The 17,841-nt window shown below is 38.4% G+C and overlaps 1 protein-coding gene across 1 annotated transcript in view; it reads left to right on the top strand.

The window, feature by feature from the left end:
• Positions 1 to 17,841, top strand: part of LOC107295706 (protocadherin-11 X-linked) — a 95,406-nt gene that overhangs the window by 53,344 nt on the left and 24,221 nt on the right. The window contains exon 5 of the mRNA XM_015825028.2: positions 13,893 to 13,977. Coding sequence (XP_015680514.2) covers positions 13,893 to 13,977 — 85 coding nt within the window. The remainder of the gene's footprint in view (positions 1 to 13,892; positions 13,978 to 17,841) is intronic.

Here is a 17,841-nt window from a genome sequence, read left to right as displayed (position 1 = left end):
GCTGTATCCACAGGTTATGTCTTAAAAGAAGCAACCTAAAAAAAAAATCTCAAAAAGATTTGAAGCACTGTCATGACGGTGGTAGTAACTTCACTTATAAAACAAACAAATTCTTTCTAGATTCCTTGGCTTTAGAGAAGTTGAGTAAAACCAAAGGATCAGAAGGGGTTCTGAAGCAGAGGAGGGATCCCTTGGGGGTGTGATATCTTATAATGATGTGAAAATTGTATTTAACAAACTTTGAACCTACTGTACTTCGTATAGCAATAGGCTGACTTAACGATAAGTAATGTAGATCACCAGGGACATATATGTAGAATGAACCCATATTGGAGTTGTTGTTAGTTTGGAAAAGTAATTTATTTCACTGGTCATTGCTTTTCCCTATGAATTCTGGGAATGTGAACTGTTCAGTAGAAGATGCAACAACTACAGTAGGAGGAGAAATAATGGATGTTGAAGTTTGTGGTGTACCTAATATCCAGCTAGGGCAGTTTCCATGGATAATTGTTCTGTTCAGTGGAACATTCTGAATCCCCTGTGAATCCTCAATGCTATAGGAGCCCAGTTGCTTTCCTCTATGCTTGGTCAATTGATTTGCTACTTATTTTATAACAAGTAGTAACAGTGTTAAAGATTATTGCTGCATTTTCCCATCAGTTTCAATTGTTTTGATTTTAAGCACACAACAACAGTTATATTTTAATGGATAGGTTGTAAGGTTCTTCAACAGATCTCATTTGTGGGGTTACTAAGGGGTGTATTATGGGGATTTAATCAGTGGGCAGTCCTCTGGTCTTCTGATACCCTAGTAGATTCTCAGGGAAGAGTTTTATGTCCCAAATTAGTGAGGAAAGGATATTACCATCATCCCACCAGGTACAACATCCCAAAATTGTTCCAAATATTTTAATATTTCGAGAATGAGAAGAGCAAAACATACTCCTGCATAGAACTAAAACTTTGGGGAACTTGGTGGGTTTTTGGAAAGCATTGATAGATACCAAACTATTTGCCAAGCTCTAATTGATTCTGGCCAATATTTAGATATGGAAGGAGCCCCCCACCCCCAAAATTTGCAGATGAGGAAATACGAGAAGGCACAATGCACTAATTCAGCTAAATTAACTGAGCGTATAAGGCAGAATTTGAGATTGTAAGCCAATCCCTGACAATCAACAATCAGAAATGATTGATTTGTTCTTGTTGCTTGATAATTGCCAGATAGCTCACGCTACCTAATTGTAGGACCAGGTTTCCTGGCAGCTGATATTCCATAAGTCAATATTTAAAATAATGAGAGGGAGATGGGTTGGTGAAGGCCAGGGCTATTCTCATGCTGTTTCTCTGTTTGCCAGCTCTGAACGTCTTCGCATCAACTGTTAAGTACCGAAGTCGTACACAATGATGTTAAGCCAGCAAACATGGAAATATGGGCATAGCACGAGAAAGCCCTTTGTCTTCCCTCCCTGATTGCTGAAGAATTTTATCGTCTGATCTCCAGAGGGTTTTCGAAGTGGCGTTGAACTGTTCAAGCTGCCCTACTCAAAGGTATTCAGGGCCAGGATACCTAACAATTGGAAGGAATGCAAAGGAAAGGAAAGGACAAAAAAAAAAAAAGACCAAGAGACTTTAGAACATTGTGCTTTAGCTGTTCTATAATGTTGTTTTTATGATGAAAGAAAAGGAGGGGGGAACTGATATCAACCACTACTCTATGTGAATGGTGGTGAACTGTGAGATACACCTTTCATTCTTTTCTGTTGCTTCTAGCTGCATTGTTTTTAATTGATTCATTCCCTTAATTTATTTATCTTCACAATACCTGTGGTCCGTTCTTCCCAGTCTTTATTCATATTGAAAAAAAAAAGAGCAATAACAGTTATGCATATACACTTGAAACAGACAGTGGTCAAATTCTTTATACTCCCTGCATTTCTCGACAAAAGCTTTGTGTGCTTCACAGTGTGGGGGGGGAAATGTTATTTATTTTTGGAGTATTTTGTAGGAAGACATGGTCACTACTATCAGAGTAGCCAAATCCGGGGTGCTTGAGTTGGGTTTTTTTGCTTTGATTTGCAAACTTAGTTCATTTCAATATTGGTGATCTTCTTAGCGGGATGAGAAGCTACTTGCTCACCCATTTTGACTATATTGAATGAGAGGGGAAAAGACAGTTTCCAGTTAGACGTTTCTTAAAAGTTAACGCAAGCTAAACTTTTAAGAAGAGAAATTTACAATGTCGCCCATCCTCAATCAGGAAGAGTCTGGTAGCACCTTTTAATAGGTTTATAAATAAGGCATACCTCTGGAGACCCTATTGGTCCTGATGCTTCTGATCTTTCATAAAACATTGGAGATCTTGATGTGAGGAGGGGAAGGAGTCAGGAAGTTAACTGGCCTGTTGATTTTGTCTGGGTTTATCCTCAACTTTAAAAAAAAAATTGCTAATTTTTTTTTAAAGTTTTAATGTGTCGTTAGCCCCTTCGAGTTGCATTCACAAGATCAGCAGGTGTAGAAATCAATGTAATAAATAATAAGTAAGCTTTTGTGAGCGGCTGTTCTCATTGTGTGAAGGTACTACCAAATTCCTTCTGTTTTTTGGAGAAAATTGATTCTCTTCCTTCTACAAGCAGAGAAAAGAACAGATATGGGAGGAACGTGATAGTACAGACTAGAGATTTGTGCATACAAAGCGGGGTGCAGGATATCCACCCGTCATGTGATGTTAATTACTTAGGGTGAAGTTAATATTTTAAAGGGAACCTCCATCGGTACAATATACACTGAATTCCAGTTCTCAAATATTTATATATATATAAAAACACTTGCTTTTAATGCGATTTAAGGCTGTTAACAATGGAGAAAAAAATGACTATTCTTGATTGGTGTTTATCATATATTGAAAATGTACACTGCTATGTCTGGTCCAGTTGCATTAGTATGTTTCCTTGTCCCATCTTTCAGGCAATAAGAAATAGAATATTGTACACTGTATCTAACAATCTTGCCTTTCTTATACAATTTAACGAGTAAAGGCCCACATGGGGGAAAAAACAAACAAACAGGAACAAACAGACCTTCTGCTTAAACAGAATTGATGTTCTTCCTGTAGGATTTATTGGACAGAAACTCTGCAAGCTTGTTCTTCTTTTCCTTTAAAGAGAAAAAACGGCATAAAGGGGGGCTATTTTTATTTTATTTTATTTCAAAAAAACCTATTATTATAGGAGTGCTATTAGAAAAATTCATTACATGGGGGAAAAGAGGACTGTCCCCTAACTGAATACTTCTTATTTGACTGCCACAAAAAGAAATCTATTTTGCACATTCTGTTACTATATGTGTACCAGGCAAGCAGAAACACACGCACACACACACACACACCCACACACACACACAAACACACACTTAGACAAACATAGGCGTTTTCATTCCATGTATTCTCCATGTCTTTGTCTGGAATTCTTAAGAAATTCATGGAAACTTCAGACAGTGTAATGTATAGTGAACACTAATGACTCTCATTCCTTTTCCAAACCACACGGTTAAGAGTGCCTATCTTAAGCTTAATGCAGTCAATGTAGAGATGCTTCCTCAAGTTCAGTTCTTCCTTAAAAAAAAAGGGGGGGGGGAGAAATGAGCTGGAAGTCCATGATGGGCATAGAAGCTTCGTATGCCCACTGGAATTCAGTACACCAGTGGTTCTCAACCTGTGGTCTGTGGACCCTTCAGAGGGAGCTGAGGATGTCAGGGGGTTCTGCGAAGGCTTGAAGAAATCTTATGATTTAAATCTTGGGGGTCCATGGCCATCTTCTGTGGCCCCAAAAGGGGGTAGGGGGGGTCTGTTGACACCAACACAGTACACAGTTCCCAAGGAGGATCTTGAGCTTTGGTACGTCTGAATAAAAACGCTTGCACGCACTAGCCTTTATATTTAATTAAAAACTCAATATCTAATGTAACCACACTTTAAAGCCGATTTGCTGTATTCCACTTCCTCTCCCGTCCAGCTGTAGATTGTAAACTAGACTTTAGTGCAAATTCCCACCCAATATTGACTATTGAATTCTTCTGATGGGAAATGGTTACTTGGCTGGCAAAGAGCGGAGGAGAGCCTGTGGCTTAGTGGTTAAACAATTGCCTAGCATGTAAACTGCCCAGGTTCGAATCCCATAAAGGGTGTGGCTAACTGAAGAGAGCAAATGAGCTCGAAATGGCCATCTTAGTCTCCCAATTTAATTATTTAACTCTTTGTCAGAAAAAGAAATATATATATATATATATATATATATATGACTATATATATATAGTCATTTATCATATTGCGTAACATATTTTTAGAGGTGGCTATGGGGGGCAGGTAGATTATTTAACCCGTTACAAGGAATCACATCTCTTTGATTTCCTCTGTAATTATCATTCACGTCTTCATATTGAACATAGGATCCTAACTGAAAGAAACAACTGGTTGTAAGGACACACCTTTTCAAAACAGAGATACATACAGAACAAAGAAACAACATTTTTCCCTCTTTCCTAATTCAGTGCAGATATTTTGTTCTGAGACTTGCTGTTCAATACAACAATTATTTTGAAACACCTTTGTCCAGCCTGCCTGACTTCTTCCAGATATGAGCATTTCAACTCCCAGAATTTTCAGCCATGCCCAGTTGATCTCTGCACATCTGGATAATGCTCAGATTGGATCAGATTCCAAGAGATGCAGACAAATCTGTCATTTTCTGGGATAATCACATGTTTTCAAGCACCAGGGAATTCTGTTTTCAAATTTGTTAGTAATGTGTTGTTTTCTCCCAAGGTTCTGCATGAAAATTGATGCACATTTTATTTCCAAAGTGTTCTGTTGTAGAGCCTTTCCCCCCCATGTACACAGTTTTCTTTAATTCACACCTGTAGATTTTTTTCCCCTCAACATGCACATTTTTGTACGGCGATTTTTAACTGTAGAACTGCACCACAAAATTAGTGTGAAAACTGAAGAATAATTATCTTACATTATTGCTTTGGAATGTGTAAATGAGTTGAGCTTGTATTAAAAATGTAAAGTAAATGAAATTCATCCCCGTGAGGATCAAGTGATGTGAGGCAGTCCAGATGGGCAAGACAACAGAATGTAGTACATGCTTAAAACTTTAATTCAATTACTATGATTTTAGGAAGTGGCTGGAAACAATAAGATAGGACAACTGGTAGGGAGGGAGGCGTCTCCCAAATGGAGGAGAGCTATAAAGTGGGAAATAAATTCTGTGGCTCAACTATCATTCATTTGGACTATTGAAGTATGTACAGTACAATGGTGTCAGGAATGAAAAGTTCAAGTTGAGTAAAAGTTGTGTCCAACTCTAAAGCTGAGAAAGCCAACATTGTCTGAAGGTGCTTCCGTGGTCATGTGGCCAGTATGACTATATACCAAGGCATATACAATGCTGTTACCTTTCCACCAAAGTGGTACCTATTTATCTACTCACATTTGCATGCTTTCGTACTGCTAACTGGGCAGGAGCTGAGGCAAGGAACGGGAGCTCATCCTGTCACACGGTGCTCAGATCTTAAACCCGGGCTGTCAGCTTTCTAGCTGACAAGCTCAACATATAGTGCCCCCTCTCAAATTGTCTACCTTATTGCAATTCTGTCTATAGTAGAGGAGTCCCCACCCCATCCATTTTATGCATTTGATATCTTTGGTCTAAGGGAAAAGTCTCTATCACATTTCCTTGTGTCATCTTTAGCACATTTTTTCCCAGTCTTCGAAAATGATTGTTTCTCTCTTCTAGAATATTATCAATCTTGTGTCATTGGAAAATAGCACATTCTTTTGTTCTACATCTTTATCCAATACACTGATGCAAAAGTTGAATACCGGGCCCTGAACCAAATCTTGTGGTACCCTAATCAGTTCAAACCATAGTTCGGTTCAGGCTGACATTTGCAGCTGAGTGCAATAGCTTATTTGACAAGTCCTGTTGTTGTTTTTTTTAAATCCAGGATTTGTATTCTGTGTCAACTGAGCCTATATTTTATATCACTTCAAGCAGCTAATGCTTCTTGGTGGTCCAGGTGATGAACTTATGTATTCTACCTGGCTTTGAAGAAGATTGAGTTCAGAAAAACTATCTTTCCAGCATTCGGCATGGCCTTGGTATTAAATCTGCTCCTTTCCTTGTTGACTTGAGGATGAAAATATCACTAGAAATTTAGCTATTGGATCTGGGTCTTAAGTAGTAGTATGGACAAACAGCCCAGATATAAATCTGTTGCCAAAAATATATGCTGTCTAAAATGAATTAAAAAGTTGAATAGATGTGCATTATTATTTAAAAAAAAAAGAAAGAAGTAAGGAAGTTTGCATTGAGAGACAGACCAGAAGAATGTACTAATGTTTTCCCCATGTATTTCCCTGTATATCACCTGTCACTTTGTCAATTGTTAGGTGAAGGCAGATGCCTTAAGTATTGTTATACCCTTTTGTCATATTTACTGACTTGGTTCTAATAAGTGGGTCTTCCCAAGAGCGTTCATCAAAGCAACAGCTACTATCATGCACTAAGGCACAGTTCACTGAGGAAGTGAAGATGCACAGAAGTCAAGAGGAATATAGATTATTTATTTTTTGATCATGTAACTATCAGCCAGAGCATGTGGCATTGTGGCATCCCACAAAGTATTCACTTCCTAAGGCTTTTATGTACTTTTGTGAATCACAAAGAAAGTCAACATTTTCCTCCCTTTGTGTAAGCTTCGGATTTCACAAAACTATTTCAGAACACGGGCCTTAAAAAAACATTTTTCAGGTCTTTTTTTGGAGTTTGGGGAGGGCAGAGGTTTTAAAATGCTTAAAGGAAAACCTTAATGAATTGCATTGTTAGCTTGGGGAGTTAAGGCTTAGATTTCCTGATAGAACAATTGATCAGTGGAACAACTTGCCTCCAGAAGCTGCGGGTGCTCCAACACTGGAGATTTTAAAGAAGCGATTGGACAACCATTTGTCTAAAAGGGTATAGGGCTTCCTTCTTGAGCAGGTGGTTGGACTAGAAGAACTTTAAGGTCCCTTCCAACTCTGTTATTCTATTATTCTTTTTCTAGTATTTGCAAATATTTTCTGGTATTTGTTCTTCACCATTACGTATTTAATCCCCATGGACTGAGTGCTATGATCAAACATGGAATTAGTATGTCACTTAGCAGTAATATTCCACACTTTGATGTCTTCAGAAGTTTACAGGTCTGTCCACTGAGTGTCTGTCTACTCAATACCCATAGGTGGGAGCAGCAGGGCATACAGATCATAGGCAGCTGGTCTTAATGAGATATTTATCCTTCTGGAGGCACCTTATGCCCTATCTCTAAGACGTCTCACACAAAATGTAGCATTATGCCTTGGTGATTTCTTGAGATGGAGCCCATTTTCCTCAGTGGACAGTTCTGTAACTTCTGTCAATAAATGAGTGCAGGAGATGGAGATATTCTTACTGATTGGGAGTGGAACATTGGTTCATTTCAGAACAGCATTTTGAAGGGTTGGCTCAATCAAAAACCTAGTGTCATGTGTCTGATTAACGAAACACTTAAAAGGACTTTCAGGCATATTTTTCCTAAAAGCATTTATTAAGGTTACAGAGACGTCAGTACAGCATGGTGGAAATGCTTAGATCTGGCTGCTTCTTTTCCGTTACACATATACATTCTAAGCATTCCCTCCCCCCCTTATTTTGGGGTCATGGTTCACATCTTCCAATTAACTTGGGAGATGTGATTTACTTCCGGTTTCTTTTTCCCGGGCTATCCTTATTCTCCTCCCTTTTTCCCTGTTGCCTGGTTTAACTATAAAAATACCAGACAGTTCTGCATATTGTCAAAGCAAGAATATACAGTATTTGCAGCATTGACACCTAGTACACTCAAGATTTTCATAACCCTAGTAAACAGCTATTTTCTCAGGATGGACCTTGGAGAAATGCAATTTTCTGCTTTGAACAAGGACTCAGTTTGATGCAGCTACTACACTCATTCTCGGAGAAATGAGCAGATGTGCAAAGCAATCTTCTGTTCTTGGGTACGAAATATTAGCAATACTTGGGCATTCGGTATCATTTGGAAGAGAACTGTCTCTGCTAGTTCAGCAGGAAGCTTTAAGAACTAAACAAAGTGGCATGCCTCACTTTTTAAGCAATGCTTTTCTTCCAGATTTTGAAAAAACAAAACCAATTTTGCTGATGTGGGAAACATAGCAGGCCTTGTCATTAAGCATGGTGAGGCATTAAGCTCAGATACCAAGTTTTTTCTGAAAGGTACCCATGACATGAATGAATTGCACTCTCTTTCTCTTAATCAGTAGACCAGCAGTGTAGGTCAGCCAGGATTTGCTAAGTCTTTGTTGTGGCAATGATTTTTACTGTTTTCCATCTAGAGTGGGCCAATTTTCATGGGATCAATGTTGGTCTTCCTCTTGATCACAAGAGAAGAACTCAGTGAGTTATTTTCATGTTGCAGTTGGTTGGGAGAAAGCGAAGTAGGGCCTGTTTAAAGCTAAACCGAACCCATCAATTAACCTCTTTTTGAAGTTCCTCCATTGACCCATGAATCCTCATGATAAAAGGCTGGAGAATAATACCCCTTATGGCTTCCTTGCCAGGTAATCAAATAGAAGATGTTCTTTCATTGGGTGGTGGTGGGAGAGAATCTGCTCCTTTATCTTATTAATTAGGAAGCTCAGTTAGTGGTAATCTGTTGATTTTACCTAAAAGAGGGTCATTTACTCCACCATGGACATTTTGAGAATTCTGGGACTTGAAGTCCAGACATTTGGAGTTTGCTAAAGCTGAGAAACTCTGGATTACCAGCAATGCTGCAAATATCATATTGGAATGTGTCCCCATCCATCCATCCATCCATCCATCCATGTTTCATATTTCTTAACCTCCCATCTCTCTGGCCCTATTTCTCTCTGCAGTTGCCAAAGGTTAAACATTTGTGCACAAAGCACAAAATTAAGTGAAAACGCTGCATCATGCATTCTTGTGGATACTTTCAGAATAAATTGTTAAGTATACTTTAGAGTGGAGATTTTTCAGTGTGATTAAAGAAGAAGGTAACCATTAAGCAAAGCTCTTCTTTTTGATTTTTTCCCCTGAAATGAATGTCGGAAATTAGGAGCCCAAATGTTTTTTTTTCTGAATGCCTTCTCAAATGTTTCAAGGCATAGTTCTTTGTAGAAAATGGACTGGAAAACAAAAGTCGGAGGTAGAAGACAGTATTCTTAAGCCTGTAATAGGCAATCTAATGTCCCAAATTGATCACTGAAGATGATCATAAAACTCCATTATAGGAATTTTGGCATTTGGTTTAGTTAAGTCTCTGCTCCAAGAAGTAAATATACTCTGCTTCCCTGCTCTGAAAATTCAAGACAGTTTCGCCCTCAACGTTGAGAATTGTGTTGTCTTAACTTTTTTCCGTGTGAATAATGCCAGTTAATAGGAAGTCAGCTTTTAGTGGATCCAAGCAAAGTGGATCCAAGTGGTCATTCAAAACTGAATTCTGCCAGCTCAGAAGAACAAGTAAGCTGTGAGTTTCTGCCATCTAAAACAAATGTCCGCTGGCCTGTTGGGTAAATGCCACCATTTTTTATTTATTTTACTTGATGGGAGGGTCAGGCTGTGAAGACTTAAAGTGCACAACTTAGAAGTGAAAGATGGAAATCCGTCCGCAACACGAACACCGTGACAGAAGATGGAAGATTGTAAATATGGTTTTCAACTGCTTGTTGCCCTTTCTGATGAAAAGGGCAGACTGTTTTTAAATATTTATGACTTTCTTGGTCAAAAGCTGCCACTAATGCTTTGTTGCATGTATTTGTATGTTACCTGTATTTTTCTTCAGGGTTTTTTTTTGGGGGGGGGCAGCAATATGTTAAAAGGAAGGTACCCATTTTCACATTTGAGCTTGAGCAAGAACAATACTTGGTTTCAACGAACAAATATGTGGAAGTCGCTAGAATCTTTGGGGGGGGGAAATGCACAACAACATCTAGTATAAGATTAAAGAATCCCAGGGCGTGAAAATAAATAGTAGATGGACGTCTATGATGGGATAGTTTACAAACATAGTTGTGGAAATTATGGATTTCACATGTTCACCCAAAGCTTAATGAGCTTGCTTGATTGGTTTTTGTCCTTTTTTACCTCCCAAAATCTTATCAGAACAGTAACATTATTTGTGTATGTAGATTCTCAGTCATCTAGGTCACGGTTGTTCCAAAGGGACATCCTTTTTCAAAAGGTTTTTCCTTGAAGATGTTTTGCTTCTCAGTTCTGAAGAAGCTTCTTGGATGAGAAGTGAAAGGTCTTCAAGGAAAAACAAAGAAAGTCCAGTTACTTTTTGAAAAAGCACCTTTGGGACAGTAGCAATAGCTGTTCTTAACAGATACACCAATTATTCCTAAGACGATCGGAGTTATATATCTTTCATCAAATCACAGATGAATTTTGCATTCTAGAAGGAAATTCAGGAATTGCAGCCAAGTGAGGATTGCACCAAAGATGCTTACATATTATTTTTTATAGGGAAGCTTAGTTATGGAACAAATAAAGCAAAAAAAAAAAAAGCGTAACACAGTTTATAGCAGTATATAAGAGAGTTTCCTTGGATATACGGCAGGAAATGTACACACAAATCCTCTGAAATGTTATGTCTATCATATATGGCAGCCCAATTATTAAAAAGCATTTAGCAACCAAGAATGATAGATTGGTTACAGTTATTTGGCTTTAAAACACTAACTTGGCAGAGATGAATATGTGCTTAGTTGTTTACGAAATTCCAGCATCTGTCCTTACAATCCTCTTACAAGAAAAAAAAAAATCAGTTCAGAATTAACAAATGGCAACATGGATTTTGAAAAGGAGATGGAATCCAGCAGATTATCCACTAGGGAAAGATTTTATTGTTCCTCAGTTAACTGCTTTTAACCTTTGTGTTAGACTGGATTCATTGTTTGCCATGTTTCAAATGCTACCGAGACTTCAGCCATGAAACATTTTAAAAGGCATCAGAAAGCTTGCAATATATATATATATATATATCTTGCAGATGAGGTTACATGTCCTGTTCCAAGGAAATAAAATTTTCCTTATAATTTTATAATGAAACTTATTACAACATGTTTTTTTCTCCCAATTTACGTGGGCATTCCTGGGGGGTGGGGGAAGGGTGGTCAAAGATTGTCAGCTATGACAGTGTGATCAAATCTTTCCCCAACTTTCCTCTGTGTGCTCCTGTTGATTCTTATTGTCAATAAGGTCAAATTTTAGGGAGCATCAACACTGAAATGACTTCCAAAACATAGAATTAAAAAAGCAAAGTGAGTAAGTAAGTGAGTTAGTAAGTAAATACATACATACATACATCAGTATCAGCACAGCCCCTATGCCAGCCTGCCCCCTTGAGGGTTAGAATAATTTTGCAGAATTGTTGCCCTACAACAAGAATAGGTGTTGCTATTGTTTGTGTTCACACCTTTTGACGTTGCAAAAATCTCTACGGCTTGGGTGTCAAACTCGATTGCATCATGTGACGTATCATGACGTATCTTGACATTTTGTGGCTTTGTGGAGCTAGGGCAGGCGTGGCCTGTGTGATGCATCCGGCCCGCAAGCCACCAGTGTAACACCCCTACTTCACTGCACCCCTTTCTCTAAAGGTCTCAAGACTATTTCTCCTCCAGCAATATTTTTAGTTCAGACATCTAATGCGGAATCTCTTGCTTGATTTCCTTAGCATGGGTGTGAGTGATGTTTGGATGATTGTGTTCCGCAGAAAGAGCTGCACCTGTTGATCTTTGGCCCATTTGCAATCTGGGATTACTATATGGCATTTAAACCTGTCTGTTCTAGAAGCTGATTCAATAAACACGTATCAACAAGGATGCCTCTGTGCATTTGTGCATACAAATATTTTTAAAAACTCTTCGTTGCTTCCTTATAGACAGGATCTGAAGATAATTACAATGCATCAATAAAGAGAAATGGTTTTTGACTTGAGTGCCTTTATAGTCTCTGAATTGCAGTCCACACCTCTCTAACAGTGCAAGCAATTTTTCCATTTCTTCTAATGCCTCAAAAATTATAGTCTTTTTCTCAACAATAAATCTAAATTACCATCTTCCTCCTGCCTCTGTCTTGTGCCTCCATCCTACACACGCCTCATAAAAATCACTTCTGGAAATTTCCAGACTCATTCAACAATGACCACCGTAAAAGCTACAGCAAATTTCGGATCTCGCTAGGGAGTGCCTGCATACACTTTGTGCTGCACAAAGTCACACACACAAAAAAAAGAAAAAAAAGAAAGAAAATATGGATGGAAAACAAGACCTTTTTAAGAAGCAAATGTGTCATGCAGATGGATTTGTAAAAAGAGCTAGAGATTTTTGAATTCGAACACATACAATTATATGAAGAATTTTAAAGATCAACATTCAGATGAAACCAGAGATTTTCTTGCTAGGATTAATGGACAGCCAACTAGAAAGATGAATAAAGAAATCTGATTTGTGAATACATTTCTGATAAATTGTAAGTACTATGTGGAAGTAAGTCATGAAACGTTTGTTATATACAAACTTCCAAGTTCCAGCAAAAGCCTGTTTTTAACAAGTTATCAGTGATGTTGCTCTCCTGGTGAAACTCTAGAAAACTTTAGAAACCACTTTGATCTAGTGGTTAAAGCAGCAGGCTAGATACCAGGAGACAATGAGTTCTAGTCCTATCCTGGACACAAAAGCCAGCTGAATGACTTTGGGCCAATCACCAGGAGACGGTGGGTACTAGTCCTCCCTTAGGGTGACTTTGGGCCAATCAAAAGTTGCAAACCTCACATTAGGTGGCTCAGCTAGTTTGCTACAAGCTTCCTGCTACTGAAAATCCTTGGGAAGAATCCACTTCCTGATATCTTGCATGACAAACGTTGGAAGCCAAAGCATCCTTGGATAGGGGATTGTTCCATGAAAGACAAGCCATTCAAATCAAACCATTCATTGAATTAAATAATTCACAAGCCCTCCTCAGTCAGAATTTCCAGGAAGTCCACAAATTATGACCAACTGAAACCAGAATAGCTGTCGTTCAATGAGTCATGTCTGAAAACAACCTTTTTTTTTGCTAATCACCATAGATGTTACATGAATCATGTAACTGTTGATCAAATCCAACTTCTCCCAATATCTCTGCTGGCCAGAATCCAGCTAGGAAAGTCACAAATTGTGATCACGTGACCTCGGGGCGCTGAAACCTTCAAAAATTGCTGGTTGCCAAGTACCTGAATTTTGATCACATGACCGTGGGGACGTTATGACGGTCATAAGTACAAGGACCAGTCACAAGGCACTTTTTTCAGCATGGTAGCTTTGAACGGTCCCTAAAGCAATGATTGTAAGTCAAGCACTACCTCTATTCAACCCTCTTTTCCACTTTGGAACAAGCAAGGTCCTTACTCAAACTGAATGTGAAAAGTTAGATAAAAATACATGTTCCTATCACCTACTGAAGCCTGGCACTTTATTTATTTATTTATTTTTCTCACAGACCAAAAGGCAGCTTGAAGCGGTACCAAATTAAGAGAGAGGTTCCTCTTCTTGATTTATTACATTTTTAATCTGCCTAATAACTTGAATGTGTCTGTCCAATGTCTAACTGAGGCCGGCTTGCTTGTCATCCCCCAGATTTATCATGCATTTAGCTCAAGTTTCAAGAGAGTAACATCCACAACCTTTGGCATCCGTTACAGGGGGGGGAAGAGGTAACCAATGCTACCGGAGTGGTAATGTACTTTGTAGGAGATAAAGCTCATTAAAATTTGTCATTTTTGTCTAACAGGATGAATATCCTTCCAGTAACATTGGGCAGACTTTAATAAGAACTGATGGATGGGTTCCCTGTGTGAAGTTAGCTATAATTAGAAGTAAGGCAACATTATTATAAAGCATTGTCATGTTGGACATTTACAATTATTGTACTGTGATTTTTTTCCCCAGGCTCTCCTGATTGGTTGTTTATTTGTATTCACTGGTGTCCCTTGCTGATGAGCAAAAAGTCTTTAGAGAAACAGAATTTAAATGCAGACAGCCCTCGACTTACAACATTTCATTTAGTGATGGTTCAAAGTTACAACCGCACTGAAAAAAAAAGTGAGTTATGAGCATTTTTCACAGTTACGACCTTTCTGGCATTCCCCAGGGTCATGTGATCAAAATTTGGATGCTTGGCAACTGATTCATATTTACGACCGTTTCTGTGTACCAAGATCATGTGATCCCCTTTTGCGACCTTCTGACAAGCAAACTCAACGGGGAAGCCAGATTCACTTCACAACTGGGTTACTAACTTATCAACTTAAGAGTTGAGGCAAGAAAGGTCATAAAATAGGGCAAAATCCACTTAACAGATGTCTCGCTTAACAATTCTAATAAATTTTGGGCTCAATTGTGATCGTAAATTGAAGATTACCTGTTAACCTGGAATGGGGTTATTCTAGTGTGATTAATCACAAGGAAAGGATGAGATCTGATCTCTTGTAAAAAACAACAACAACAGGAAATTGATGGATTGCAACTATTTTGTTGTGTTTTTCATCTTCTTAAATCAAATACATTTTCTCTCTGGGTAAATGGAGTGGCGGGTGGAGAATAATCCCAGAATAAATCAAAGTTATGCTATAAATGTCTGTAAGGATGAACGTCCAGCACCTTTGTTTTTGTCTTATTAAGATGAAGAGTTACTGTCAAAGTTTTGATGAAGTTCAAAGTGCCAAGATTGTAACAAAACACAATGTATATCAAACGCATCTGGCGACAAGAAACAAAAAAAAGAAAGAAAAAAAAGGGAAAACATCTTTATTAAGATGAAATCCTGATGAAAAAAATGCCATTTAAGCTTTGATTTTCTAGCAAGCAAGTCCTGAGAGCATAAACATGAAGATGGTAAATTATATTTAATGGAGTTCATTTGTGCAGACTGAACTCTGAAGAATCAATCACCCCGTTCTTTTAATATGAGGAAAGCAGGTTGGCTGACCTCGGTGACAGGAAAAATAGAAAATGTCACTCGCCAATGTGTAGTTGCGCACAGCACTACAAATGTTCAGATGCTGGGTTCTTTATTTAGCACACGGGGCTTAAATGTGATGATCCATGGTTCAAGTTAAGGATGAGCTGAATGCTCTCTGGGGACACTTAATTCAAATTCAGGGCTGGAAAGTCGGGATAAAAGGCTTCCTCAAATGGCAAATAGCATTTTCCCCAGAAGAGCCTGTGAGTAATGTTATGTGATAATATGGCATCAGTCAAAAGTCTTAGATGAGGGCATTTCTGGTGGGGAAAAAAATGGTGCTCATTTATTCAAATTAATATCATTGAGTATCTAGCCTCACATTTCTCTAGAACACTAGTTGGGAGGGGGAAAAAAATCAGCGATGGATCAAAGCAATGGTACACGTTTCAAAAGGAATGAATAAACAATGAAGGATAGATATTTCTAGCCGGTTATAGCAAATTCTTAGCAAGCCCACCATTTCCCAGTGAAGGATGTGAATGAAACCCAAATTTATTTTTCTTTTCCTAAAGGGAAATGACATGATTTACTCAAAAGAATCCGTTGTGGCATAGATAACTATAATCATGAAGTCCATTATTGTTTAGAAGCGGTATACCTATATATTATGATGGAAAGTCACATATAAATGTAAATAGAGACACTGGAATAATTGCGTAAATCATAGAATCAGCCAGCATTATATTATGTTAAACAAGCAAAGGGAAAAAAAATATGGAACAAGTTATGCAGATTTTCTTTCTTTTTTTTTAAAAAAAAGGTAACACTGATGGAACGTATTACCATTACGAATATATGCAGGAGTAAGGACAATTCTCCATATTCATTTGGGGGGTGGATTTAGCCTCTGAAACAACTATAGCAATAGCAGCTTTTGAATAGCTCTCAAAGACACTTTGACCTTCAGATTCTCTATAGCAGAAATCCCCAACCTTTTGGGCACCAGGGATCGGTTCCGTGGAGAGAGATTTTTCCATGGACCAGAGAGTGTGTGGTTTTGTGTTCTGCCTGCATCCCACGGATGGGGCTTTGCTTGTTTGTGCGGACCGGTTGCTGGCATGCCGTGGGCCAGTATCGGTCCATGGACCGAGGGTTGGGGACCACCTCTCTATAGGTTCTTCTTAGCAATCGGTGGGTGATTCCCTCTTGTAGCTGGCTTGTCCTGAGGTTTGAGGTCAGAAAGTTCTACCCTTGGTAGTATGACAGTACGTCCTCAATGTAAGACCACAACTGACGCTAAAATTTCTGTTGCCAAGTGAAACAGCTGTTAAGTGAGCTTTGCCCCCATTCTACTATCTTTCTTGCCACTGTTGTTAAGTGAATCCTTTTAGTTGTTAAGTTAGTAAGACAATTGTTAAAGGAATGTGGCTTCCCCATTGACTTTGCTTGTCAGAAAGTTGCAAAAGGGGATTGCATGATCCCGGGACACTGCAACCGTCATAAATAGGAGCCAGTTGCCAAGTGTTCCAATTTTGATCACACATGACTGTGGGGATGCCTCCATGGCCATAAGTCACTTTTTTTCAGTCCTGTTGTAAATTTTGAACGGTCACTAAATGAATGGTTGCATTTTGAGGATGACCTGTTTGAGATCTATTCTGAAGCTGTTGTGGTATCAAAGGCTGTAAGTTTTTTTTTCATGTATTTGGATCTCGCACTCAGGTGTTTCCCACCTCTATCATTTGAAGGAGTTGACATCGACAGACAATAATGTCCCAGGCTATATTTAACCTGATCCACTCATCTCCAATCGAATCCAAGACACTCTTGAATCCAAGTCTCATTTGGAATGAGATGGTGCTAAAATTTAAAATCAGCAGCTTCACTGCAGAGTCTCATTTGAAATAATTCTGTTCTTGTCATTGTGGAAACATAGCAATTTTCAAGATTGTTACACAGAGTCTGTGTAGAATAAATGTGCTCTTTTATTCATTTCTCTCTTCCCCCTAACTAAGGGTTGTTGCTTGTAATGTCTGACTTGTACTTCTGTTGTGTATAAACGACACAATTTAGCAAAGAAAGTTTACCCTGGCATATTATGGACCCAGGTGAGTTTAGGATCCTGTTAAAAGCTATCAGAGTTCATAGGAAAAAGATGTAGAACAGACTCGGTGCCAAAGTTTAGGTTAGTTTCGAGATTGCTGCTTCTTTGGATGGCCTGATGGTTAAGGCACCAGTCTAAAAACTGGGAGACTGAGAGTTCTAGCCCTGGCTGAGGCACCAAGTCCCTCTCTTTCTCAGCCCTAAGAAGAAAGAACGGGCAAAACCACTTCTGAAATCTTGTCAAGAAAAATGACTCAAAGACACACACATACACCTATAAAAAAAGATCCTTTGGTTGGTACATTGCTATTAATGAACTCGTTTCTGGTTAGAAGTGGCCTTCAAGAAGGATAGGCTAGCCAACCAAAAATTAGAATATATATATATATATATATATATATATATATATATATATATATATATATATATATATATATATATATATATATATATATGTAGGTCTTTAGTTATTCAGGTTTTCTCCCGCGTAGAATTAGAAGTGTTTTGGCGACGTTTCGACGAAGTCACATTCGTCATCTTCAGGCTGGTGTCTTCAGCTTCGTGCTTCTGGGAGTAGTCTTCAGCACGAAGATGACGAATGTGACTTCGTCGAAACGTCATATATATATATATATATATATATATATATATATATATATATATATATATATAT

Source organism: Protobothrops mucrosquamatus, unplaced genomic scaffold, assembly GCF_001527695.2.
Source record: "Protobothrops mucrosquamatus isolate PMUCROS unplaced genomic scaffold, P.Mucros_1.0 scaffold2452, whole genome shotgun sequence".
In the NCBI taxonomy this organism is placed as follows: Eukaryota; Metazoa; Chordata; class Lepidosauria; order Squamata; family Viperidae; genus Protobothrops; species Protobothrops mucrosquamatus.
Note: the sequence above shows the minus strand (reverse complement) of the source record. Positions and strands in the feature narration are given on the sequence as shown.